This window comes from Polistes dominula, unplaced genomic scaffold, assembly GCF_049000335.1.
Source record: "Polistes dominula isolate Pdom_NZ unplaced genomic scaffold, Pdom_raw_medaka contig_83, whole genome shotgun sequence".
NCBI classification, from domain to species: Eukaryota; Metazoa; Arthropoda; class Insecta; order Hymenoptera; family Vespidae; genus Polistes; species Polistes dominula.
Window position 1 is genome coordinate 1,887,267 of NW_028301032.1, and position 26,049 is coordinate 1,913,315.

Genomic DNA, 26,049 nt, shown 5'->3' on the forward strand with positions numbered 1-26,049 from the left:
AGACACCTACTAAACAGAAGAAAATCTTAAAGGTTTATTCTCAAATTCAACGATGAAATATAAATATCTTTGACAGTATTGTACCGTCATGGCATTAAATAGACTTTCCATCGCCCACTGATGGTTATGACAGGAACTAAGATGAATACAGTTGCGAAATAAGCGAACTTTTGCACTTCTATATACTTCTATATACATTTTTGGCGGGCTTGAAGTATAAAGAAATAAGTTCTAAGGTTTAGAACCTATTGAAAAACGTTGTATTAAGCAGTAAGGTCTCGTCATGGCTGCTACATCAAACATGAGTATTTTAAAATTCGCCAAATTATCAAATAAAGCTTTTGCACCTACGAAAGGTTCTGAATTTGCAGCTGGATTTGATTTACGAAGGTAAGAATTATTGTTTGTTATTAGACAAAAAATGAATGCATTTATTTCAAATGTTCTTTGTTATATCTTTAGTGCATATGAGGCCATTGTACCGGCTCGAGGCAAAGCATTAGTGAAAACTGATATACAAGTCCAGGTTCCTCCTGGTACTTATGGCAGAATAGCTCCAAGATCTGGTTTAGCATGGAAAAATTTTATAGATGTTGGCGCAGGCGTCATAGATGCGGATTATCGGTAAAATATTCCTTTTATATTCAAAATGAAAATAATTATTTAATTGATCCAATTTTATTCTAATTATTCGTTTTACTTCTAGTGGGAACCTACAAATATTAATGTTCAATCATAGCGAGGAAGATTTTAAAGTAGCACCTGGTGATCGTATTGCTCAAATAATTTGTGAAAAAATAGAATACCCTGTATTAGAAGAATTGGATACCTTGGATGAGACAACAAGAGGTGAAGGTGGTTTTGGTTCGACAGGAACAAAATAAAAAAGTTAAGATTTCCAATCAATAGATCAAACGAACTGATTATAAACTTGTTACCAATCAAAGTACAGTATTATTATATTTTCTTATTTCCATTGTGTGTTCTTATACTGTAATATGTGTGATACTATTTTTATAAAATAATACATGATATAATTCAACAATTTATTAGTTTCATCAGTTTGAAATGATTTTTTGTAACAAAACTATATATCTCATATCTTTGATACTGATACGAGTCCTGTATACAATGTTGGTGTTCTTATAAGTTTTTGAATACTTTTGAACTCTTTATGGTTTGCATCTTTCAGTAATTTAAAAATAACAGTCTCTGAAGTAGACACGTGACATCCTATTGCTTTCATTCTCTAGAAAAAATGATTTATAGTTTATTAATATATATTTTATTATAATACAAGTATCACATAATCTATTACCTCCAATGCCAATAATCTGTCTTCTTGTGTGCGTGATGTACAACAGTCTGCCACAGTATGAACTTCATATCCATTCATTCTTAAATCAATAGCTGTATTCTCAACACAAACATGTGTTTCAAGTCCTATAAGTATAATAGACTCTGGACGAGATCCACAGCAAATAGTAGAAAGTACTTCGTTAACCTATGTATAATATCATTTTATAAATAATTACTAATTCTTGTAACAAATTGAAAATTGAAAAGAAGAATTATACTTACGTTAGGAGTACACATACTAAATTGGGTTTTCTCATAAGGACCTTTAGCCGAAGATATTTCTAATTCAGATACAGTTTTTCCTAAAGCTTTTGGATTTTGTTCGGTTACTAGCATTGGAATTTGTAAAAGTTTCATGGAATTTACCTACATTGTAATATATATATATATAACATATTTTAATAATAAGATTGATGTTTTAATTGTGTTTAGTTATATGAGTATCAAAATGAAACCAAAATATAACCTCAATTTTTTTTTATTAATGTACACATTCATATATTTACATTAATTTATATTATTGCATTTTAATAATATATAAAATGATTTTATAATCGGTGTGTGTAATTACCAGTTTAACAGAATTTTGTAGAACTTTGTCAAATTCGAACATAACCTTAGCAAATCTTTCTTGAAAATCACATATAAATAATACAGTTCTTCCTTGTTTAAGAACAGCTTTTGCTGCATTTATTGCCATTATGTTAAAGAATTTATAAACAAACACAAAAAAAATGTCTGAAATAATAAAAAAAATAGTCCTAGACAATGTAAAAGTATACTCAAAAGATAATAGTTAAATACGAATTAAAAGATAAACGTTTTGTCATGTTCAAAGTTCAGGGACGCCATTGCATTTCCGGTCGAGTTATCTGACATTCGTTACTGCATTATTCAATATGCATTCTGTAATAAATTCAATTTTAAAATTATATTATCTTTTTACAAAAAAAAAAAAAAAAGAAAAAGAAATTTCGAAAGGTTTTTGTAAAAAAAGAAAAAAAATATTACACGAATAATTGAAATACTTTTTTCTTTTTTTTTGTATTTTTATGAACAAAGATCAAAGGACAAGCATTTGTTTTAAACACAATCACCACCATGAGAAAGAGAGAGACTAAGGTAGAAAAGAAAAAAGTAGAAAAAGTTTTGCATCACTTGCAGAGAGGTAGAATTTAATCGTATTGACATGAAAGAAAAAAAAAGAAACAATAAAAAGAAAAACTATCATACTGTTTGACAAACGTGAAAAATAAAAAAAATAAAAATGAAGCAGAACACGTTCAATAGAAAACGTCATCATCGATGCAAGTGTCTTTTATTTTTTATCGTTTCTCTTTAATAAAATAAAAAAAAAAAGAAAAAAAGACGAGACGCAAGAATAATATATATATTATATACAATATATAATAACAAATATATATATATATATATATAACACAAACACATTTTTATCGGATAAGCAAGGAAGGTCGCATTATACTCGCGTAAATTCTCACGGATCGATCATTGGAGGATATTATCCGATAACATCATCGGTTTTATAGTAGGAAAATGTATATTTACGAAGGGTTGAAACTCACGCGTGTGTCTGATAAAATAAAAAAAGATAAATAATAAAGTTTAAAGGGGTAAAAAATACATCCTTAATATTCTTTCAATTGATAGTTTTTTAACATGGCGCTCAACGTGTCAAAGGTCTCACCAATCATTTTCCTTGAAAAATCAAAACAACATTGATTAAAAATTCACGAATTTTTTTATTTCACCCTACTATTATTATTATTCAGATAAAAAAAAATAATAAATAAATCTTGGTATCATTTTTAATCTAATTATCAATTAATATTTGTATTATCGATAATAATAATCTCTAAAAGAAACATTGATAAGATTTAACGATTGATTATCTCATACATCATTGATATTTTTTCTAACAACGAATACTATCTTAATTCCGTACATTTTTTTTTCTTATATATTTATTTCTTTTCTTTTCTCTTGATTTCTTTTTACAATTTATTTTTTCATCCGTGTAAAATATGCTTTATTAATAGTACAATGATAACGCGCGTTCGGCCTTACAAACGTTCATTGGTGTGTGGAAAGAAAGAAAGAAAGAGAAAGAAAGAGTGTGTGTGTGAGAGAGAGAGAGATGTAAAAAAGAGTGGGGGATAAACAAATCGAATGAAAGGGGAAGGGGAAGACGTGTAGTACGCAGTCGCAATGTCATGACACCCTGGCGCGGGTCCGATGTCAAGAGAACGTAGTTACATTCCCTAGTGAGACGCAGTGACGGAAGCATGTTCAGTATCATAGGTTGTACTTAATATACACAAGTTTAATACAAATTTTGATCAAAATTAAAACCATATAGGGTTAAAATAAAGTACGACGATGATGATGATGATGATGTTTGCGCGAAATGAATTTGTGTTGGTAACTATGACGTAGTTTGAAAGAAATCATTAAAAACAAAAAAAATTAAAAAAAAAAACAACAACATAATTCATTCGCGAATTTAATCGAAGTGTGAATAAGAAGAGTTTAAGAGAGAGAGAGAGAGAGAGAGAGATTGATTAGGGTTTCGAATAAAACGTCAAAAGTTTGTAAACAAAGTATGGCAGTGGAACCTCGTGTCCCGGGAAACACCAAACCCCTGGTGCCGCTTTTCACCAAGTCAACCGATTGCATTTACACCAGCTGCTATTGGTGAGAAATTAAAACAATTTATATTTAATTTAATGTAGATTCTTATTATTTGTTTTTTTCTTTTCGTATTAAGTAATGAGAAGGGGTAAAGATCGATTTGAAGGAATAAAATGTGTCGTATTGCGGTATATTCCGCGCGCCCCTGGATCGATACGCGTGTTGCGGTGGTGGAACACGAACGCTGCTGATACGAAGCGACGCCATTATCGATGAAAACATAAGCGAAAGAGGGAGAGAGAGAGAGAGAGAGAGAGAAGATAAAACGTGCTACCAATCAGAAACGTTTAGAAGAGAATATTCAAAAATTCGCGCTACTTCAGCTGCACGATTATTGGCCCAGAATCTTCTTTCGTTTCTTCATCTTTCTCGAATGAATTCATGCACAGTAACTTTTTATTTACGTCTTCCCTCTCTCTCTTTCTCTTTTTTTACAAAATTTTTTTTTTTTAAATGTTCCAATACTTAGCGAATTAACGATTTTCTTTTTATTATAAAACAATTGGTTATCCATTTTATAATCTTGCAATTTACATCTGATAAATCTATAAAAAGGTGCTTTACTCGTATCGCGTGCACGCAATAAAACCATTTTATTGTAAATTATATTTATTTATTTATTATTACGGTATATGTATGGTTTTTTTTTTAGCGAAGAAAATGTATGGAAGTTGTGTCAGGACGTTGCTACTAAACACGGATCGGAATTGCAACATTGTCATGTTGCATTTATTAGTAATTCTCGACGTAGCGTACCACTTTGGCGTCAACGTGCTGGAAAAGACGAAGACAAACTCGTTGTTTGGGTTAGTTGATTGCTATAAAAAAAAAAAAATAAAATCAAACTTTATCAATACTATCGTTAGAATCGTTCGTTCGTTCATTATTTCTTCAGGATTATCACGTGATACTGATTTACGCGCCCGATGAAAGAGCCGTCGTTTACGATTTGGATAGCGCATTACCATTTCCAACACATTTCTGGAAATACGCTACGGAAACATTCAGATCTGATGAAGCATTAAGACCGGAATATCACAGACGATTTAGATTGGTACCTGCTAGTATTTATTTGCAACAATTTGCATCGAATCGTCAACACATGAAACGCGAGGATGGCACATGGATCAAAACGCCACCCGATTATCCACCAATTTCAACGCCAAGTATGTATAATTTGTTTAGGAATATTTCATTGTAAGAAAAATACATTATAGATTACGACCAAAAAAAAAAAAAAAATACGTACGTTTTTAGCGTGCAAAGACAATTTGGATTCGTTTATCAACATGGACCCGGGTACAGGATTAGGAAGTGTCATGAGTCTGAAACAATTAGTTAACAGATTCTATAGGCCAAATGTTAACACTCCTGCATCACCCTCACCTCAGACTCAAGCAACTCCGACTTAAATTAATCAAATTTATTAACTAACGAATCTCGTGTAACGAGTATAAAATTACTAGGCGTGCTCGTTCTTTTTCATTTTCCTCGTAATAAAATAAACAACATTAAATATCGTGTGGCCTAAAAAGAAAGAAAGAAAGAAAGAAAGAAAGAAAAGAAAAGAAAAGAAAGAGAGAATCGATAGGTGCGCTTGTCCCTCGTATATGTGTGTGTGTCCCTCGTATTATAGAAAATATTTAATTCCCTAGCTATGGTGACTTTTAACCTCTCTTTTGACTTATACAAGAAAATAGGTCAAATTAAAGTCTGTTGAAGAACAAAAAATAAGAAACAAAGTTATCTTTATAATTATCACACATTTTATCATTTTTTGTTGTTGTAAAATCAATAAAAAAAGGGTTAGAACAATTTTTTAAATAATATGACACGATTATTGAGTAGAAAATTATTATTATGGTGGTTTAATTTAATTTATAGCTAAAGAATTAAATATGACTAATTATCCTGACGAGGGCTCGATGATAAAATACACCTTTCGAGATTCATACATAACCCTCACACCCCCAAGCATCTTGTTGTATATACATATATATATATATAACTTTCTCTACTGTTACGTTGTTTTTTGTTGTTGTTGTCATCTTCTTCTTGTAATTTTCTCGTGTCCTCATTAAAAAAATACACGCGAGTTAAAAAAAAAAAAAACACATATTAAATATAAATGTTAAAATATATACGTCAAATAATTTATTCATATTTTTATTTGTTTATATGTAAAAATAATATAAATATATTTATTTATTTATTTAATTATTACGTGTAAGGTAAAAAAAGTTTTTTTACTTTTTTTTATTTATTTCAATTGACGAAAAAAAAAAGAATCAAAAATATGAGATTGCTGGTTTGATCGAAAGGATAATAGAAAAGAAATGAAAATGAAGAATACAAGGTTCGAATTATAGTAAAAAAAAATGGAAGAATTATGCTATTCTTCTTTATAATAATGCACACACAACATTTTATCAATGATGAGATTAAATCGTCAGTAAGTATTATAAATTATTCCGACTCGTGTCGTACAATTTTAGGAAACATATTTCTTCTAACGCCCTTTTTTCGAGAATATATATAAATATACATATATATATATACAGAATGATTTACCAGTTCTTACCACCTAAATAATTCAGAAAGTATGACAGTGTCAAAAAAATGGATGAGAAAAAAATTGCATGAAAAATTCAAGACTACAACATGAAATTAATATTTTTTTGCTAGGTTGAGTCATTTCCGAGATTTATCGGTCAACTTTGTTTTTTTAAATACAATGTTATACTTTAATACTCATTTTCGGATAGCGGCTGACAAGACGAATCCAACGATATGTAACATTAAATATAAAACTTGACAATGACCGATAAAAACAATTCGGGAAATATCTGTTGAAACAACTGAAGGATGACGCGACCACAGCGCCATTCTGGTAGCTCAAAAATACAGCGCGAAAGAGCTGTATTTTGGCTGCATTGTTCGCCAGTTTTCACCTTCGTTAACACTTCAAAAATATTAATGTTGCATATCATTGGATTCGTCTTCAAAGCCGCTATCCGAAAATGAGTATTAAAATATAACATTGTATATAAAAAAACAAAGTTGACTAATAAATCTCGAAAGTGATCTAACTTTACAAATAAATATTAATGTCATATTGTAGTCCTGAATTTTTAATGCAAATTTTTCTATTTCTGAGCTTTTTAGGTAGCAAAAACTGATGAATTACCCTGTATACACTTTTTTTCATCTTTCTCTTTACTACTAAATAATATTTCTATTCGAGCCTTCTAATTCCGCTCTCTATCGCGCACAACGTTAAACGAAATATTTGACCACGCATCAAAAAACAAAAAAAAACAAAAATAAAAAAAAATAAAAAAAATACTTAAAGTCGCCTTTTATAAGTGTTCTCGTCTACGGTAAATAAAAAAAAAAGAAAAATGAAAAAATGAAAAATATTTAATGATTATATTATAAATAAAATAAATAAACAAATATATATATAGATATAAATATATATATATATACATACATATATATATCGTGTACACACATTGACGAATACACAGTAAACATAAAAAGAAAATACACACGTGTGTCTAATATGTATATAGATATATACATATCATGCACACATATTAAAGAACACACAGAACACATAAAAAAATACACACGTGTGTGTATATGTTTGTATATATATATATATGTATAAGATGATCTTTCTAACTCAGCTTTACTTTCTCTCTCTCTCTCTCTCTCTCTCTCTCTCTCTCTTTCTCTTTACTATCAGTGGTATTATTATTATAAATTATTGTGTCAAAGACTGATGTATTTATGGGAGAATCCTAAACACACACACACACGAAGAAAGAAAAAAATTCCCCTTTGGTGATACTCGTTGGCGCGTATGGTTTCTCTCTCGCGTATAAAACGAACGCGAATATTAAAGCGCTTATAATTAATGTATGATCGATAATGTTAAGATAAAGCACAATAATCTTCGCACTCTACTGCGAGATTATTGTTACTATTATTATTATTATTATCTTTATCTTTATTATTATTATTATTATTATTATTATAAAGATTATTATAATCCTTGTGATACTTTACACTTTCTACTTTGAATACTTACGTACTTAAACCTTGGGTACTTATAACACGTCGTTTGTAATATAAGTCACAGAAAGGATTCTTAAGATACTTAAGAGAACCATATTTGTGGTCATAATTATGAAAATGGTCTGTCATATATGTCTTCTGGTTTGAAATATTTAAAGTATTATATTTAAATGTTTTAAATTAATTTTTGTATAATATTGAAATAACAAACATTATCTAACTAAATTCATTTTTTATTTAAATAGCATGAAAAATTGTTATTGAATTAATTTAATTTAAAATAATGTGTAGTGTGTTGAATAATTGATAAAGTCATTTTTTGTTTATATTTTGACTTATGTTAGATAACTTTCATAATTATGGACACATTTATTACGTTTGCTTGTCGATGAAAAATAAATCCTATTTTTAATACAGAATATTTTTTGAAAATAATGTGCAAATCATATCAGACATAAATTAATCAACGATTTTAAATAATATCAAAATATTTTTAAATAACATTATTTTCAACGCTAGATTTACTATTGTCTGAAAGCTAATTTGATTCATTTCAAATTTGATTACTGTATATTAAAGTTAAATGAAAATAAAAATGGGATAAATCATCTTCGTCGGCAAACTGCGGATTAACGAAAAAAAAAAAAAACAAAAAAAAAAACAAATAAGCAAAAAAAGCAAAAAAAAAGTACACACAAAATAAAAAGGAAGTATTAATTATATTTTCTCGTGTATAATAATAATAATAATCGCGAGTCGGCCATCTTTGAAAGAAAAACAAAAAAATTTCATAGATCAGCCGTACCCGTCGTCACTCTTTGCCTTCCAAAACTTCTTACTCCGCTCGCTTTATTATCCTCCTCCTTCATCTCGACAATGTTTTTTAATCTCTTCGGAATCTTTTTACATTACTTATATATATATATACATACATACATATATATATAAAATAAAATAAAAAAAAAACTATATAAATAATATATCATGTTAAAATACGACCAAACAAAAAAATGAAGCAGGATAACAAAAATATATAGTTTATATCCTTGCTTATCAAAAATATATTCTTGATGTATAATCAAAGAATATTTCCAATATATACAGTATGATTCATCAGCTTAAACAGCACCGAAAGTATGAAAGTAACAGAAAAGTGGATAAAGCAAAAGTTGCATGAAAAATTCAGGACTACAACATGCCATTAATATTTTTTTGCAAGGTTAAACCATTTTCGAGATTTATTGGTCAAGTTTGTTTTTTTAAGTACAATGTTATACTTTAATACTTATTTTCGGATAGCGGCTGTCAAGACGAATCCAACGATATATAACATTAAATATAAAACTTGACAATGACCGATAAAAACAATTTGGAAAATATCTATTGAAATAACTGAAGGATGACGCGACCACAGCGCCATTCTGGTAGCGCGAAAATACAGCGCGAAAGAGCTGTATTTTGGCTGCATTGTTCGCCAGTTTTCACCTTCGTTAACACTTCAAAAATATTAATGTTGCATATCATTGGATTCGTCTTGACAGCCGCTATCCGAAAATGAGTATTAAAATATAACATTATACATAAAAAAACAAAGTTGACCATTAAATCTCGAAAATGACTTGTCCTAACAAAAAAATATTAATGTCATATTATAGTCCTGAATTTTTCATGCAACTTTTTCATTATCCACTTTTTTTCTAGTATTATACTTTCGGAGTTATTTAGGTGACAAGTGCTGGTGAATTACCCTGTATATATAAATGAAAAAAAGAAAAAAAAAAGAAATCAATTCCTTTTCTCTTCTTCTTGTTATTACATACCAAAAGAAATTTATTGCCTTTATACGAAATGTCGAGGAACAGGTGCTACGCATGATTCAGTGATAGTAGTATCGTGTTCCTTTATATATATATATATATATACATTATATAATATAACATTGTTACACACTTATCACAAAAGAAACAAGACGAGAAAATCTAGAAAACAAAAAAAGTAATACATTATCTCTTTATCGTTCAGGTGTATGTGTGAGTGTGTGTATGTGTATGTGTGCGTGGAGTATTGTTACGTATATCGAAAAAGAAAGAAAGAATTATTATTATTATTATTATTGATTAATATTATTTATTAATATTATTGATTAATATTATATGATAATGTTACAGGATGTTCCAGTTTTTTTTTAACCCTTTCTTCCTCTCCTACCACAAAATTTTATCAGTGTGTTATTAATTAGTATTAATTAGTGAAAAAAAAAAAACAAACAAACAAAATGAGAACAAATGGTTCTTATAAATTTATTAACTTTTAAATGTTTTATTAAAATGTTATTAAATCAAAATTACGAAATTATAATGGAGAATACTTTTCTTGTATTTTTTTTTTTTCATTTTTTTATATCACATAAGAATAAATTATAATTTGTTAATCTTTGGGAATCAAAAAGTTGGTTCTTCAAGACACCTGTTCAGCTAATAGTTAATAATAATAATAATAATATATCTTCTAACAATTTTAACAGCAATTTTTATTTTGTAGGAAATTAAAAAAAATACAAAACAATGTAATATTAATTTTTTACATGCTAAATGAGTTGCAAATATATTAATTGATACACATTGATATAGTTATTAATTATATCAACGAATTATTAATATTATTATAATTTTATATATTTGTTATAACTATTTAATAAATTATTTAAGAGTCTGTTTTGTAATATAACATTTCTTTTTATTTTTATTTGTATTTTTAAGTACCATATTACGTGTTGATAAAATTTTGTGGAATAAAACTGGAACACCCTGTATCTATCTATATATATATAGTATTTATACATTACAGTACGCATATACATACATATACCTTGATGCATATATATATGTATATCTGTCAACACATATTTCATATTTATTATATTGATATATTGTAATTACATAATTTTTTCCATATATATATATAAAAAAAAATATATATATATACGTCAACGTTCGGTAAAAACATATTCTCTCAATCATTAACGATTTACGATTTAAAATACATAAAAAAAAAAAAAGAAGACCGTGATTCGATAATAAAAAAAAAAAAATATTTTCTCTCTCTATCTATCTCTCGTCACGATTTTACGCATGTTTGCATAAAAAAAAAAAAAAAAAAAAAAAAAACAAAAAAAAAACAAAAATGAAATCCTATGTAAGAAAAACTTATTTAAAGAAAATTTTAAACAAATTTTACTCTTTTCGAATATCAATAGGTTATTGTTATTAATAATAATAATAATAAATAAAATAGGGATACATTTTTTTTCGTTTATTTCAGCTTGGAAAAGAACAAAAAAAAAAATGATAAATGTAATATTGTATTTTGCGCGAATTGTCACGTGCCTCAACTACGCTCCCCCTCTTCTTCTCTCTTATCCCCTTCCCTTTTTTTCTTTCCCTCTCCCTTTTTCGAGTATATTTTTTAATCGTAATTTAAGTATCGTATATATATATATATATACAATTAGAAAATAATGTGAATGCAAATTTTGTGACCAATGTTGTTATTCTTTAAAAATATAATATTTTCAACGGCCGTTAGTTTTGAATTTTACACGACGACTACGCTAGTTTTAGAAAAGTTTGATGATTTTAAATAATTTATAAAAGAAAACAAAAAGCAAAATAATTTGTGTATAACGAAATGAAACGGCACGAGTAACAGCAACGAATTGATATATACACGTGGTTTTTTCTTTTTTTTTTAATAAAAACACTTGTTTATTTGATTTTTTTGACGACATTAATTAATTATAAAATTAATCGAATAATTACCAAACAAACAAAAATAAACTTGTGTGTTTTACAGTGCCGAGAGAAAAATAAACAAACAATAATTAATTAACAATGTTTCAAAAGCTCTGTGTATTTTTACTTGATCGGAAAAAAAAAGAAGAAACATTAATTAACCTCAAATGAAATGATGTTTACAAACTATTTTTAACTTTGATTATTATTAATTATTATTATTATTATTATTATTATTATTATTATTATTATTATTATTATTATTTAAATGCACATGAGGCAAAAATGGGATTAAGAAAAAAAACAAAAAAAAAGTGATGAACTTGGTTGAAATATACTTTTTTCAAAATGTATTATTGTAATTCAACTTTGAAACAAAAACAAAAGAAGAAAAAAACAAACAAAAAAACAATATATATGTATAATATGTAATTACAAAAAAAAAAGAAAAATTACATAAATGGATGATTATATAATAACATTAATAACTATTCCAATCGTTTTGGGACTTTAATATAATACTCAATGGTCCATTGAAACCAATCGAAATAGGATTTCTAAGCCTAACCTAAAAAGTTTAATAAGCTTCCCAATATGGAAGACATTTTTAAATAATCTTACTATGTATAAAGAGTCTCCTTTCATTTTCCCCGTTATTTGTTTTGTCTTTTTTTTTTCATTTTTTTTTTTTTTAAATTTTATTTTACAATTTTTCCTCATCTTTTACAGCAGAGAAGGAAAGGGACACTTATGAGCCACGACTGTTTCTTTTCTTTTGTGCTTTTTTTTTCTGTAAAAAAAAAAAAACAATTTCACGTTCTATAATACGGTCTATAGGTGGACATTGGTATATTATTTTTGGACAGGTGCTGAACGTCTCCTTGATCGTATTCAACGTCGTTGTAAATTCCACTTTGATTCTAAAAATTAAAATACAAAAGTAAATATAGTTTTTTTTGTATTTTTTATTTTGCTGTTTTCAGAAAATGTGCAATTGCATTTGGAAATAATAAAATAAACAAATTAATCACTGTAAAAACTGTAGAAAAAAAAATATTTGGGTTGCAACTAAAAATAATTGCAGATGTTGCTAATAGGTAGCTTTTTAAAATCAGCAATGATTTAGTTGCCAACCTAATAGAACTACTCAGATATTTATGGTGTTACCATGAAAGACCGAAATTGTAGATAATGTCCAAGATACACATGTATATATCCAAAATATGAAATGTACAAAAATAAAATCAAATGCAAAATCAATGTTGCAATATTTCACCATGTGAATCTTTTACAGTATCCAATTTCTGTCTTTCACACATGTATTATATACATATATGTATTTAATATATCACAAATGAATTGTTTTGTTATACTAACCGCCAAAGACGACCTGGATTTAGGCCTGGGCACATGGAACCCATTACTGTGTGGTATCAAATCGGCTCTATCCTTATCCTGAGGTTCTGAATCAGAACTGTCTGGATCCGGTTGATGTCTTTGTCTTGGTCTCGGTGGAGCTTGCAATCGTGGTAATGGAACCGGTGGTAATGTTCCGTGAACGTTTATTGGTGGATAACCAAACATTGCTGAGCTTGGTCTTGTTGGGCCCATAGGTTCTGTCTGTTTATGAGAACATTTTTAATAGTAATATGTTTATCTTTGTTTTAAATGTTTTATGATACTTACGGCATAAATATTGGCAGTTGCCATGTGATCACCAAAATGTGCCAACATGTAGGGTGGTAAATTAGGTGGTGGTCCTTGTTTTACCGATGCCAATGTCCCAACTGAACCTACTCTAGCTAATGTACCTATTATATATCATCATTATTATATAAATATATATTGTTATATACAAAAAAAGGTTTATAAATGATATATCAAAATTATACTCTACCAGGAAGTGTTCCAGGTATTCCACCTTGAATATATCCATAAACAGGTGACCCTACTGATTTTTGTTCACGTGACCACCTTCGACTATAATAAAAATAAATTAATATCAAAATTATTCCTCATAATTAAACTACTTTTACATTTAATCAAATTATTTACCTCCACATCACAAGACAAACGAGTGTTAATACTATGATTATCAAAGCAGCAACAGATGCACCAATAGCAACACCTAAAACTTCACCGTCAACCTCGCATTGTGTCCCATAATAATTGCCAGTACATCTATTGACCAAAAATAACAAATTAATATAATAATTAAGTTTATAAATCAATCATTAATAAGAAACCAATAAAGTTTGCAACATACGCGCATTGCATCTGGTCATTTTGATAGGAACACGTTCCACGATTATTGCAATGAGTTGAAGGACATGACAAACATGATCTACCAGACTCATTGGTATCATCCTTATGAGGATCCTTTAATCCTGAATTGCAAGTACAGGTAAAACCACCCCATGAATTTGTACAAGTTGCATAAGAGTGACAATCGTTTAATTCCGATGATGCACACTCGTCCAAGTCTAGAAAAACAAAATGGGAGTAAAGGGGTGGGGGTGTGAATAGAGAAGAAGTGTATTTGTTTTATTTTTTTTTGTTTATATCTAACCTTGCAAATTGGATATCGATCCACGAGGACTGTCCACGTATAACGCGCTATTTCCAATATTATTGTTCCTCCTATGAATGACACCTAACAGTTGTTTCTGCAATTCACCGGCTAAACTGGGTCGCACAGTTCTCGGTTCATAGATTAGCTTCAGGGTTGCATTAACAAAGACACCACCTTGTCCTTGACTGACATCACCTTGATAGACGGAATTAACTGACGATCCCATATACTCGTCCGAGAATGGCGTCATAGACATCGCTGACTCGATCTGAATTGATCAATAACGTCAAATGAAAATAAATTTATTATTATTATTATTGAGATAAAATTTAGAACAAAATACTTACAGCTCTGTTAGCTTCGAAGGACAACGTTTGATAGGATTCGGTATCCTTGTCAGCTAATCCACGATCCCATACAACTTTTCTATCGTAAAATCTATCTATCCTGATGGATACCACGATACTTACGATTTCTATTAAAAAAAAATAACAACAAATAATATTTCGTTTTGAATATATTGGGTGAGCAACTAAGACATCTATCGACAAAATTTGCAATCACTTAGTTGCTAACCAAATAGATTGATTTTAAGATATCAAGATTATATATTTTAAAAATTTAGTAGGTTATGTACAACACAATTTGTAATACAGTTAACTCACGAACGATTCATCCTAATTTCGATTACGTACTTTTACATGGTAAGGAATGTTGTAACCTAGCAAATCCTGGTTTACAATGACACGCTGATACACCTTGAATCGTTGCACAAGCTTCATGTTGACTTGCATCACAGGTACTACTATCACCAACTATACAAGTATCAATCCTAACAGGAGGCTGAGTTGGTCGTTTAGGATAATTTGGTCTTGGTGATAATAAACTAGGACGTTGATTGATGTTAGGAGTATCCGGTTGTGGTATTGCTAATCTAAAATCATATTTAAATTGATGTTTTTGTTTTACAATACTTCATACAATTGATACACTGTAAAAACAAAACTACAAACCCGGTGCCAACGACATGGGGTGGTTGAGTTCGAGTTGGTTGAAGTATTGGCTGGGTGGTTGATGTTAAAGTTCGATCAGTATTGTCGAATAAATTTAAATAAGTCCTTTTACCATCGATACTCACAAATCCTTGACCTTCCACGGCAGTTGTTAGAATAACATCGGCATTTCCACCATTAATTGACACCCTAACACCGTCACCTGATTTGTCACGATTAATCAAATTAGATTTTCTTGTTTGTTGATATCAAGTTAGATGATTAATTATCAAGATAAAAAGGTATACCAGAACTTCCACCTGGACCTTGAACTGCGGAAACCGTGACGTCGAATATATCAACCAAGGATGTAGGTCTTGGTGGTGAGTAAGGTCTTTGCGTAGCCAATCCTGGTGTTCCTGTGTAATCCAAGGTATCATCGAGTACTATTCCAGGCCGAGGTCGATAGGAATATCGATCGGTAGGTACTACAAAAATAAAATAATAATATTACATCGTTAAATATAAAATAAACACTTTCCCTTTATCATTATTGGGTTTTAAAACACATCATTGGGTATTACCTGTGTTTTTCGAAAATGTGTTGCTACTCGTTGAACTATGAATCGTAGTTTTCTGAGTGTTAGTTTTTGAATAAGTTGTTGTAATTGGTGGTAAACTTTCAGTTGGCATAACAGATGATGTTGTTGTACGAATTTCTATAATTTCTGTTTCAATTGATGAAATACTTGGTTCCAATTCCATCCTTGTCGTTGTGGTTGTTGTAGTTTCGACAATTTTACTCGTATGACGATGATCATTCGTTGGGACAAATGTTGACTGCTGTTGAACGTTCGTCTTGGTTGACGTGGGTTCAATCACACGTACGGAAGAACTCGTTTCAATGTTTAAAGTACTCGTTGAAAATAATTTGGTAGGTTTGATTGTACTCGAGAACAACGTGACGTCATCAAGTTTGCTTTCATCTTCAATCTTTGAATTGATAATCGAAGATTCGATAACGTGATGGTTGGTTTTAGTAATCTTCGTATCCTTCGTATGACTGTTCAATGATATTACAGGTTTTGGTGATTCCGTGTAACGTATCACACTGCTAGCTTGATTCACGTTGTCATCAGATTCATTAGCACCCAATATTAAAGTATTGTCATTATTTATTTTATCCTTCATATGGGATTGATACTTGTGAATCTTTTTCGTAAAATCATCGTGTTCACCTTTCTTCGTAGGATTATCCTGTTCATTATCCTGATTATGATTATTTACTATTTTATTTTCTATCGTTTTGTGATTGGTCGCCATTTCTTCGTTAACGTTTACAGATTCGTTAGTTGTATTGAGTTCTATTTGCTGTTGTTGATCGGGTTTCAAATCAAAATGAGGTTTTTCCATGTGTTTATCATTGCTCAAATGATCTTTGTCCCGATGAAAGCTGGAATCCAAATTAGGTGGTAAAGGTTTGTAAGCTGGAATGGGTCGTCTATGAACACCTGAATCATCAAACAAAATCAATTATTTTATTGAAATTTTTCTTCTAAAAATATATATATATACATAATTAAAATATATACCAGGCCTGTTCCAGGACCAAGGACGATTTCCTGAAGGTACAATTTGTTCCGGTAAAGGTACACCATTTAAGAAAGGTCTGATAGGTCTTTCAGGTGGTAATTGATTAACCAATGGCCTATCAAGACTCGGTGGTTTATCAAACGGATATGGTGTGTCTGGTGGTGGTGGGGGATTCATACCAGGTGTATCAAAATCTGGTGGTAATGGTGGAACGTCAGAAATTCTTGGTGGTCCTCTATTGTTAATCCTAAAATACAAAAATTTATCTTAAAAATAATACACCGTGAGTTTAATTATATAAACAATGATATAATTACTAACCTAGTAGCTTGGACAGGTCTCAAAGGTCTTACAGTATTAGCAGCAACATTGACATTACCGTTCAACAGTTTAACTATACCCGTAATGATGTCCTGAATATCAGGATTGGCTTGTCTACCAGGCAAGGCAGTTTGTAGAATGGGCGGTGGTGGTGGTGCATGTTCGCTATAAATCTTCTCTTGACGTGGTTGTCTTGGTTGGTCTATTCCTTGCAAATAAAGTACTGGTTGGTCTTGGATTCCAACCGGCAACTGATGATGGGGCTCCGTCAAGTGATTCCGTCCTCCCTGCGGAGCCCCCTGTCCTTCCCCCGAAATCGACTGACTTGTTGTCGTTGGTATTATATTGCTAAAAATCAAGTGGGATTAAACATATATCATTTGTCGTTCACAAAAATGTTTTATTTGATGATAAGGATAACAAATCATTACCGATAATATTCTCCAGATTTAACTTCGATGTTATTACCGTCTATGTGATCAATGTGTTTGGATGATGTTAATTGATCGATCGATTCATAAGGATAAGATTCTATCAAATCATTTTTATTATCATAACTATAAACACTTTTAGAAGTTTCCAATCGAAATGCCGGAGAGGTTCGTTGAAAGGTCAAAGATTCTTCTAAACCCAATGTGGTCCTTTGAGGTGTACTGTAGGAGCTAGCGCTTAGTATCAAATCATCTTTTGACGATTTTGATGAAGTTCGATCATTTTCTATGGCCAAGGTTGCTGCAAAAAAAAAAGTATTCATATGAAATAACCATTCTCCTATATAATGAATGTGATAACGGAAACCCGTAAACGAGTCAGAACACCATACAAGAGAAAACCTGATCGTAACCCCCCACCCCCCGGATATATATCTTTCCGTCAAAGGGCAAACGTGGTAGACGAGAATCGATCTGAAGGTAATGTTGGTGATGGTAGTGGTGGGAGCAAAAAATCGATGAGATCGAGGAACGATTACCGAAACGAACGGTACTCGAGTAGTTGACATTCTCGAGGACACGGTGTATCGAACTCTTCGAATTACCGCTTTGACGTTCTGACGTCTTTGAAAGTACGACGATTACTCTGGAATGGATTCTTTCATTTTTCTTTACTTACTTTTTATTCAAACCTTTTACTTTGTTCTTTATTTCGTTCATTGGTTCAGGTTTTGCCAACACAATGCATCATACTATACCAAAATATATATTATATACATCAAATATTGTATATTATAATTTGGTTTTATTATCGTTACTTATTTTGTAATTTTAGAAAAGAAACAAATAATATTATTTCATTATTTTTACAATATTTAATGCTATATTTAATATACTGTGTACCAAAAATATGTATATAAATAAACTATAGTATTATACTATAGAGTCATCCTTCTATTGAACTTGTAGTAATGAAATATATCAAAGTAAAATGGGGGATTCCCATCACTTTTTTTTAAATACAACTGAGTCGATAAAATATCAGTCGAGTTTTTATTATCGATGATAATTTACCGACACTTATATTCATTTTATCTGTCGGTAAATAATTCAATTTATCTATAATGCATTCAGTAATCGATAAATGAAGAAAATATCAATTTTAATTAATTTCTTATATCTATGATATCAATTTTACAGAGAAAATTATAGCAGCAATACTGTGGAAAGTGCGAATAAATATAAAGATGAGAAATTTTAGAGAACACATGCCTCTCTCTTTTCTTAGGTTAGGTTCTTTTCCATTCCATTCAACGAAGCGCAACGCAATTTAAGTGAAACTAAAACTTTGCTATAGGATCCGTTGCATATACATACACATGCACACACATACTCGTGTATACGAGAAATGCATGCATATATCGAGATCTTATCGATAACGTCCAATCCTCGACCTAAATTCCATCTTTGAATCTATTTAATCCATTGAACCCCGTTTAATTAACCGTTTCTATGAAATACACCTTGCCAACAAATTTGTTTTTTATTTTTTTTTTACAAAGATTGATAGAGAATGAATCGAATAAGAAGGAAATAAATTTTAATTGAATGATATTTTTAAATTAGTCAAATTTAAATTGAACAAAATCACGAAGCGTCCATTTTCTTTTCAGTTCTGATTCCTTCATAAGGTTATCTCTAATTGGTCATTAAGATCCAATCGTATTACACGAATTTAATATTCGTTCGTTCAATTAAATTTAATCATATATCATTTGTGTTTTTTTTTTAAATAATTATCCAATAATTAAATATTTTTGTTCTTTTGACAATTTTGTTGTGTTCTATATATATATAATTAAAATTAATTAAAATTTAAATTCATTATAATATTAAGTGTAACAGCGAGAATTATAACGGTTGTTAGGTTAGAACATTAAAAATTCTTTCAATGTTTCTTTAGATATACATATTATACAGTAGAACCGTGAGAATGTTAAGCAAATTGCAATGCAGACTGTCTTCTTCTTGTGTCTTCTTAGAACTGCATTCCATTATCTAGTATTTCAAACTTTACGTAATAGATACCTGCATACTAAACCTAATTTACAGATATACTACTTTACACTTGATTATTATTACATTCATACATGTTGTTGATATCATAAGAATCTTACTATATATAAATTTAATGAATTTATAAACCTAATTTCATACATCATACATGTTCATACATGTTTTTAAATAAAAATTTAAGGATTTATTATTTAGAGGTTATCTAAGTCTCTAGGGTACTGTAAATTTTCAATAGATGGTGCTGTATTACAATTCAATTAATTTGCTATTATTCATGTCATATGTTTTTCAGATTTACGTATGACATAACCTAGCTTTTTCTATTTTTTTTGTGTGAGTATTATTACTTTATGTATTCTATTATTAATTGTGGTATTATTTAGTGTTGTTAACTTAGTATATAGAATAATTTTTTCGTATTTTTTATCGCTAATTTAAGGATTTATTTATTTAAAGATTATCTAGGTCTCTAGGGTACTGTAAATTTTTAGTAGATGGCTCTGTATTACAATTCAATTATTTAGCCATTGGAATCTCTGGCAGGGGCGTGGCGTAGCAATTTGACCTATCTGCTCTAATTTTGAATTTAGCCACCAGATAGCGTATTCAAGTGCTAGATATCCCAATATTCACGTCGTACATTTTTTTCAGATTTATAGCATAGCTAACCTAACTTTTTATATTTTTTTGGTATATTATTATTTTATTTATTTCATTTTAATTATGGTATTGTTTGATATGTTTACTAAATAGTTTAAAATCATATTTTAAATCAACGTTTTATAAATAAACTACAGCAATGTGTGGCCATAGTATCCTAGTATATACATATATATGTATAACTCATGTTAGATTATAAAGATTTAATTAATCTATAAATATATGATTGATTTTTGATTGTTGTTACTGTCGAAAGGGTTTTATTCGTGGAAACGTAGACAAGGTATGTACCGTGTCTCTCGAGGCGGTAACGGCAGAGTTAACGGTACACCCCATTCCAACCCAATATTTATTCTTTTCATTGGTAAACGCGACATTTCGTTTGCCCCGTGTCAGATAACTTCGTCAACTCAATCTCTTATTGACAGATATCATTATCCACAGATTTATAAAAGTTATGCACGAACTAGGAGCATAGTATCATTTTGTATATTCGATTACTATTTTATAAACTTCATTTTGTTTTATTCTAAAAATAATATTACTTTCTATTTATTTTATTTTTTAATATTTAGTTGTTCCCCTATCACACGTTATTGTAGTTTATTAGATAAAAGTTAGGTTATGTTCAAATGTTTCGCGCATTTACCAAAATCTATTATCAACAGATGGCACTGAACTTACCCTTGTACCTTTATCTTTCTCTTTTTAATTAATTAATTATTTTTTAAATAAATTAATGTAATAAAAACCTAGTTGAATGCGAATGCAACATTGTGTCAACATTTTAAAATAATCAAGGTAAAGTACTTTTGGAGATTAGAGGTTAGGAACAAACGAACTCTTCATTTTTATATTAAGTGGAAAGTAATGGCGCTTTCTAACCTTAAATTCAGAATACATTTTTACCAAATGTTTATTTTTCAATTAATATTATAATCACATTTTGTTATCAACAACCTTTTTTTTTATCTAATACGCAAAATGTTTAATACCAAATTGTTAAAAATCAATTGGTTTTTAATAAAAATCTAAAAAAATTGGATATTTGTAGAAATGACATTACTTTCTGGTTCCCCCTAATATGTCAGATGTATTTTGATACTTTGTGCAATTCGAATTATTATTAATTGCAATGTATTTTTTGTCATTAATGAAATTCTACTATTTTCCAATTATTTATCAAAAGTTTTTAGTTTATATTGATCCTTACTACTTATTTGTTCAATTGCACTGTATAAAAGTTTATGCATGTATAAGTAACATATACAGGTTATATTGTCAGGTGCGTAGTGTGTCGTACAATTTCGTGACACTTTCATGGTTTAATGCGGTTGAGCGAAAGTCGTGGAATGACGAAACCCCTTCCCCCACCCCCACCCCGGATTCCGGATATACGTGTTTCTCTTAATGTCGTTGATCTCACATCCCTCTGTATAATAATATTATGACGTAGAAAATGTTAATTTATGATAATTGTAATCTTGGAATGTTATGTTTTAATATTGTACACACATATATATATAGAAAAATTCATATCGATATTTCAATCTTTTCGAAAATATTTAACGAAACAACAATGTTGCAATGAGATAAAACCGTTTCATTTTATTTTTCTCATACGGGCTTGGAAAAGAAGAAAAAAAAACGGTAACTTAGGTTAGGTTAGGTTAGAATTCATGCGTACGTGCGTGTATGCATACATGTGTGTATATTGATAGAGAATTGTTAGAAGTTTCTTAAATGTTTTTTTTTTTTATTTTTTAAACATTTTATGAATAAGAAGAGAGTAAGTCAGTCAGTCAGGGTATAGTAAAAAAAAAAAAAAAAAATAACCTAATCTTCAGAGAAACACGGTTTACGTTCGTATGCAGCTTTCACCTCATCATTTTAAAGAGACTCTTCCATTTAACCATTGCATTTCCTTTCTAATGTTCCTTTTGTTCGAATAAAACAATAAACTATTTTGCATATCTCTTGTTTGTTTGTTTATTTGTTTGGTTATCGAGATATTTAATCGATATTATTGAAGAACAAGATTATTGTTTGATTTTGTTTTGTTCGTTTAGATTTTAACACTAGATATACCACCATTTTCAATATACCACACTAGTCAAAATGACTACTGTATAAAAAAAAAATGCTTTTTGAAGCTTTCAGTGTTTATTTATTCTTCAAAAAATATGAACAAATGTTTAACAATAATAATTTTAATAGATAAATGAATTGATAGACATTTTTAAATAATAAAACGTTTAATTATTTACAGAAATCAAATGTTACATGAAGTAGACATTTTGAATCAAAATGACTGATCTGGTATATTTAGTGTTAATATTCGTCATAGGTATATTTTATTATTATTATTATTATTATTATTATTATTTATTTTCTAATTCTATTTTTATATATATGATTCGTTGACGTAAGATGATCGTCAGATGATCGTCATTACGAATAGAAAGTGTTTGTCTTTTTTTTTTTTCCTTTTTTTTTCGAGACGGTACGCACATTGTGCCAGATTATCCGGATGCGGATACGATCCACTTACGGGTTTATATTTCGCCAAGGATTTTATACTTCGTTGAATATAAATGATTCATTAATTGTTTCTTTAATTTTTTTTCATGATTTATAATAATATATATATATATATGTATGTAAATTTTGTTTTGTTTCTGTTATAAAATTCTAGTGGAATGTAATTAAAAGTGTTAAGTATAATATACGTTATAAATAATTTATTAAAATTATTGTAAATCAAATTTTTATTTCTTATTATATATGTAATATTTTCTACTAAAGTGTATATGTAACCTTATAGGTTAGGTAGAATATAAGTAAACTTAGGTAAACTTAGGTTAATATATCTAACTATTAGGGGTATATTTACTGTAGTATTAAATAAAATAAAAAATACTATAGTATATTATACTATATTAAAAATACTATTATTATTAAAAATATTAAAATTACTATAGTATATTATATTATAGTATTTTTTATTTCATTTAATACTATAGTAAATGATACTAGTAATATTAAATAATAGTAGAGTATTTTTTGTTGTTGGTAATAGTATTTCTTATTTCGTTGATTCCTTTATAAAATTTTACTAAAATCTAATTAAAACTAACCTAAAACCAAACGAAATTAAACCAAAAAAAAATTAACCTAATAGATTAAGTATAATTTACCTTAACTTAGGTAAAACTTACTATAGTATTTTTTTCATATAATTTTTATTAATATATATTAATTATTAATAATTAATATATATATATATATATATATATATATATATATATATATATATATAAAATTTAACACTGTATAATATAAAATATAATAAAAATTATGCTATGACACACATTATAGCTAATTTATTAATTGTATTATAGTATTTTTTTTTTTTTTGAATAAACAGCATTTTTTAATTTGTTCATCCCTTATATATAAAATTCCTCTATAAAATTCTTACTAAATTTCAATTAAAAGAAAAAATAATAAACAATAATATTTCGTATACATAATACAAACATAAACAAAATCCTAAACAAAATAAATATTATCTACAACTATTTCCCCATAAGATCTATGGCTTTCGATCAAAATCTATTCAACCGCAACGATTGCAATAACTTACCGGTAGTTACGAAGAGAATGGTCAAGGCCGATAAGGCCTTGGACCCGGTCAATCCCGACATGTTTGTTCTTCGTCCTGTTACTCGATGCACTTCTCGAGACATCAAAAAAAAAACAAACAAAACAAAACAAAAAGAAAAGAAAGAGGTGGACAAAAAAGGGGTGGACGAGAATATTGGTTTTCGTTCTGTAGAAGGTCGTTGGTTATATCAAGGTCAACCCAATGAATGGTAGGATTTGTTTGTTTTTTTGTTTGTTTAAGTAGTTTTATCAAATCCAATGAAATTGTCTATGCGAAAGGAATCGTGTAATCGGTATAGGGCCGCCATTTTGGATCACGAGCCTGAAACTCGTCATCAGTCGAACTTACACTACTACACCACAACTTCACAAGCATCGTCCGCCATTATTATTTTTATCTTCTTTCTTTCTTTCTTTCTTTCTCTTACTCACTCACTCTCTCTCTCCCCCTCTCCCTTTCCTCAGGTGTATCCTTTTTCTTCCACCTCTTCTTCTTCTTCCTTTTTTTTCTCTATCTCTCTCTTTCTATCTTTTTCTTACGTATTTTGTTCTTTCTCAGTCAGTCTTACAACACACACACACACATATATATATATATGGTACACGTACACACAAATACACCGTTTGACCTACTTGCCAAGGAACAGTCTGCTGGTGTAAAAAAAAACCCCCACAAGTTTTCGGCCAAGAAACGTCCTTTTACCTTTTTTTATATTTTTATTTTCTTTTGTGTTTTTTTTCCTTTCTTTATTTTTCTTCGTCCCTTTATATGCTATCAATAAATTCTTGAATCTTCTTCTTCTTGTTCTGATTCTTCTTCTTATTCTTGTATTATTGTTTCTTCTTTACATCCTGCTACAATTTTTTTGAAGGAACCTTCTATGATGATGATTATTATTATTATTGTTTTATTGTATGTGATCCCTTTTTTTAAAACTCCAACAATTTTATTTTTTTAATTATTAAAATCACAAATTTTTTTTTATAAACACAAATTTGAAACAATAATTTACAATAATTGTTTGAAAATATTTATCAGTGTTTTTGATTTGTCAACTGAATTACTGTAAATGATTTGAAATTTTAGGGTTTTTTTTTTGTTTTCTCTTAGGGGGGAATATTTTGAAATGTTAAAATGTCAAATGAACAACACCGTTTTGTAGAAAATTACTAGCTCTAGTTTTATTGGTTTTTTATTTTTTTTTTTATATTTTTTAATTAAAATTGTATTTTACATCCTTTCGTGTGAGAGGTTGATGAAACAAATTGTAAAGGTCGGATTTTTACGTTTTTAAGTTCGAGGTTTACTTCACGGTCGTTCACACGGTACTGGCCGTCGACGATGAGGACGGTCATACACGGTTTCTCCCACCTTGACTATTCCAGGGCCGCGCCATGGTGTTCCATGGGTTTATAATATTCCCGTAAAACGTCATTTCATTTTATCTATTCTTTTTCTTAGTATTCTTAAAGTGACTCGTTTCTAAACAACATTCGAAGTTTACTACAATTTACCTTTGACTCATCTTCCTCCATTTTTATTTTTCGGTATCTTTATCGTCTCACCTGTAATCTTCTTTTTTTTTTGAGATTTTTCCAGTTGTATCTTGTTTTTTTTTGGTTGCAATTTTTACTTCAACTGACTCGTATTTTTACTGGTAAATATTTCAATTCGTAAAAAGAAAATTAATTGTTATGTATATGTATATATTTTTGTTTGTCTTCTAACATAACCTAATTTTTAATATATTTTTTTTTTTAATGGGGAGAAAGGGAACTAATTTATTAATTTATTA

At 29.0% G+C, this 26,049-nt stretch overlaps 3 protein-coding genes across 5 annotated transcripts; 1 reads left to right on the plus strand and 2 right to left on the minus strand.

Moving 5' to 3' along the window:
* The first annotated feature begins 10 nt into the window (after positions 1-10).
* On the plus strand, positions 11-11,340 carry LOC107069313 (protein N-terminal glutamine amidohydrolase). The gene is made up of 5 exons (XM_089174336.1): positions 11-390; positions 463-624; positions 4,721-4,874; positions 4,964-5,234; positions 5,326-11,340. The coding sequence occupies exons 1-5, from the start codon at positions 284-286 to the stop codon at positions 5,478-5,480; spliced, it is 849 nt and encodes a 282-aa protein (XP_089030462.1). The 5' UTR covers positions 11-283; the 3' UTR covers positions 5,481-11,340.
* Positions 896-2,453, minus strand: LOC107069314 (isochorismatase domain-containing protein 2). The gene is made up of 4 exons (XM_015326529.2): positions 1,931-2,453; positions 1,582-1,725; positions 1,319-1,504; positions 896-1,249 (listed from the first exon to the last, which is right to left on the minus strand). Exons 1-4 carry the CDS (start codon positions 2,057-2,059, stop codon positions 1,097-1,099), a joined length of 612 nt encoding a protein of 203 aa, XP_015182015.1. The 5' UTR covers positions 2,060-2,453; the 3' UTR covers positions 896-1,096.
* On the minus strand, positions 11,294-25,616 carry pwn (calcium-binding EGF-like domain-containing protein pawn). 3 transcript variants are annotated; one of them, XM_015326552.2, is made up of 16 exons: positions 24,234-25,616; positions 17,852-18,152; positions 17,421-17,768; positions 17,099-17,346; positions 16,091-17,017; positions 15,815-15,994; positions 15,528-15,729; positions 15,210-15,448; positions 14,862-14,989; positions 14,512-14,782; positions 14,209-14,425; positions 13,998-14,123; positions 13,840-13,922; positions 13,629-13,753; positions 13,320-13,562; positions 11,294-12,862 (listed from the first exon to the last, which is right to left on the minus strand). In XM_015326552.2, exons 1-16 carry the CDS (start codon positions 24,334-24,336, stop codon positions 12,755-12,757), a joined length of 3,849 nt encoding a protein of 1,282 aa, XP_015182038.2. In that variant the 5' UTR covers positions 24,337-25,616; the 3' UTR covers positions 11,294-12,754. The 3 variants fall into 3 exon arrangements, with proteins under 3 accessions (XP_015182038.2, XP_089030456.1, XP_089030455.1); XM_089174330.1 differs by lacking the exon at positions 24,234-25,616 and having other exon boundaries at positions 15,528-15,577; positions 15,653-15,729; positions 17,852-18,611; XM_089174329.1 differs by lacking the exon at positions 24,234-25,616 and having other exon boundaries at positions 17,852-18,610.
* Between the last annotated feature and the right edge of the window lie 433 nt (positions 25,617-26,049).